Source organism: Phaethon lepturus, unplaced genomic scaffold, assembly GCF_000687285.1.
Source record: "Phaethon lepturus isolate BGI_N335 unplaced genomic scaffold, ASM68728v1 scaffold2133, whole genome shotgun sequence".
Taxonomy (NCBI): domain Eukaryota; kingdom Metazoa; phylum Chordata; class Aves; order Phaethontiformes; family Phaethontidae; genus Phaethon; species Phaethon lepturus.
Window position 1 is genome coordinate 8,461 of NW_010526746.1, and position 3,185 is coordinate 11,645.

Below are 3,185 nucleotides of genomic sequence, written 5' to 3' on the forward strand. Positions count from 1 at the left end.
AAAAGGGAATGTAGAAGCTCTATTCAGATTTTTAAAGTAAATGTAAAACAAAAAGAGGTAATATGTACAAATTCTAATTGGGTGAGTTGTTCTTTCACTGTTTCTGGACTAATTTCTGTATAAGTAAAGCAGAAATTAAGATCTACTGCTATCCATACATTGAAAGCATATGCATTTGTTTTGTTTTTTCAAGATACGTTTTGAAAAGGAGTCCCTGAAAAATGTGAGGTAGGCTTTGTTTGCCTTCTTGTAGAAAATCTCTTAGGCATGCAGATAAGAAAATTAGTATGCACCTAACAGTATTTGAGTAATACAAATTGTTTTATTAATGCAGTGTAGTAGTAGTGATGATAGACCAGTAAAGTCACTTGAGATCTTTACAGAAACAGTCCTAGAGGATTTAAAATAAGATGTTAAAAGAAAATAAACATAAACTTTTAAACTTTTTTAATTAAAAACTACTGTTTTAAATATACATATGTATATAAAAAATTACCACATGTAGTTACTGATTATCCCCCCCCGCCCCATCAAAACAAGCATATAGGTCAGATTTGTAGGTCAGTCAATGTAATTTATTCAGAAGCTATTTTTGAATTTGCTAAGCTAAAACAGAAAACCACAGTCTAATTTCTAGTGTCATGACATTAGTCATGAACTGACTTACAGAAGGAATTAAAGCTGGTGCTCAGAAGTAGTCTTGAAGCAAGTATGCTGGGTCTCTAACGTTATGTTTTCTCTTTATATCTCTCTATTTCGCTTTAATATCTCTCTATTAACCTGCTTATAGGTTAATTATCTTTGTCATCTTAGCAAAGGATGCAGCAATCCTGCAATGCATATCCATTTTAATTTTCCCCTCCCCTTCTGAATTTTAAAAGAGGTTTTGCCTTTCCTGTAGAAGCTAAATCTGGTACTATACAAGCAGTTATTAAAATTGTAACATCTGCATTGACTTTACAGAAAGTATAAAATATCAGTGCAGATGTTGAGGAAGGAGCATGTTGAGGAAGCTACATTTTTGCCTGATGGCCTACCTCATAAAGGTGAGGACTGGAAAGAGATACATTTCAGGATTCATCTAGAAAATGGAGCAGGACACTTTTTCAAATACATACATACCCTGTTCTTCCTTATATGCATTTCTTTTTGCTAATTGTTGAATTGTTATTGCTTTGTGCTAAGAAGTCCACTTCGGCAGCCTCCTAATAATTTAATTTATGACTTAATAAAGGATTAAGTTTGAGATGGGTATCAGCAGTAGCCTGTGTTTTACCCAAGACTTTCTAAGTCAATAATATCACTGCACTTGTCAGGACAAGAGATGAATTTTTACTGTGCTCTGACTTCATCCATCTTGGGATGAAGGTGGTGACTCTGTCAGTTTGTTATTCTTGCACAGGACATGACGGAACCAAGTTGCTTGCTTTCATCCTCATGAAAGAAGGGACTTGTCTGAGGACTCTTAGCAGCCTTCTGGCACAGAAGGGTGCAGGGCAGGATTCCAGTTGTATTCACCCTGGAGAAGTGTAGGCAGGAATAGGAATGTAGGGCACGTGGTAAGGAGAACGACATTCCTTCAGGGAGGGAAGGGAGGAAAAGCTGATGGCAGAGATGCAGGAACTGGTGGTACTTCTGATAGAGGGTGTAGGCAGGGCATGCGAAAGTGGAAGCAGTGTGCTGGGCACAAACGCTGGTGCTAGGTAGTCCAAGACACTGATCTTCAGAGCACAGCACTTTGGTGAAATGCCCCAGTGGAACATCTGATAGTTTATTTCACGAGATACTTTGCTAAAAGGAAAAGTGAGATGTATGTCTTTACAATATAACACAAGCCCAAAGGCTTTTTTCTTTTTGATGATGCTTTTACCAGTTGATGCCCATCTGTAATGAGCATGGTGGTCATGGCCTTTGTATGGGTAAAAATGAAGATAGTTGTGTTTCAGAACTAGGCTGTAAAATTTTGCAAATGTGGTCTGGCTTAGATCAGTATTTCAAGTTCAGTAACTTTGTATCTTGGGTTCAGAAGCCTGTTGGCAGGGTTTTGCTCAGAGCTTTTGCTAAATATTTTATTGATTTCATTCTTGCAATGTTTGTTTGTGAAGAAGTAGAACATGCTTTGAAAGCTATAAATGTATAAACCTGTGTGTTTTCCAGTTAGATTTTTTTATTGGCCTGTAAAACTTCATGATCTTCCTGCCTTTCTTTACAGATTTTTTTGTTTGTTTGTTTGTTTGTTTTTAATGTTCTGGTGTTTGTGTCTGCATGGCAGGGGAAGCAGGCAAGGGTGAGATGGGCGGGAAGAGGCATCATTAGTTTTAATACATAAAAGATGGCTAGTTTAATTTAGCCAATTTCCAGGCTTGTGTATGTGTATGATCTATTTTTCTGTATGTAAAGTTAAAACATTTATTCTTTGTTTAGGAAATCTGAAAGGAGAGCCCTACTTATGAAAAGATGACGTGTAATGGCCCAGATAACTCGGAAGCTTGTGCCACTGCAGACACTGACTGTGACCAGGAATGGGCACAGGAACACTACCGACTAGGAACTTTTGTTGGATTTCCACTTGGCTGCCCGGTTTCAGCATCAGCGCTAGCACGAGCTGGCTTTGTTTATACTGGAGAAGGTGACAAAGTGAAGTGTTTCAGTTGCCATACAACTATTGAAGAATGGGCGCCTGGGGATTCTGCAGTTGAGAGACACAGAAAGCTTTCCCCAAATTGCAAATTTATTACTGAATCTGCTTTTCTGGAAAATAACATACATCCTCTCGCCGAGAACTACCAGCATAGAACTGAAAATGGTTCCAGCAATTCAGGCCTCCCGTATACTGTGGATGAACCATCTGATGTGGAGGCAGATTACCTTTTGAGAACTAGACAGGTTGTGGATATGTCAGATAATTTGTATCCTAAAAACCCTGCTATGTGCAGTGAAGAGACAAGACTAAAGTCTTTTCACAACTGGCCCCTCAATGGCCAGCTGACACCAGAGGAATTGGCTAATGCTGGATTCTATTATACAGGTACTGGTGATAAAGTGGCATGTTTTTGTTGTGGTGGAAAACTGAAAAAGTGGGAACCCAGTGACAGAGCTTGGTCAGAACACCAGAGGCACTTTCCCAAATGCTTTTTTGTCCTGGGCCGGGATGTTGGAAATGTTCCAAGTGAATCTATTCCTGC

The 3,185-nt window shown here is 38.7% G+C and overlaps 1 protein-coding gene across 1 annotated transcript in view; it reads left to right on the forward strand.

Moving 5' to 3' along the window:
* The first annotated feature begins 2,429 nt into the window (after positions 1–2,429).
* Positions 2,430–3,185, forward strand: part of XIAP (X-linked inhibitor of apoptosis) — an 8,631-nt gene continuing 7,875 nt past the window's right edge. The window contains exon 1 of the mRNA XM_010283142.1: positions 2,430–3,185. This exon is cut by the window's right edge and continues 155 nt beyond it. Coding sequence (XP_010281444.1) covers positions 2,458–3,185 — 728 coding nt within the window. The 5' untranslated portion in view covers positions 2,430–2,457.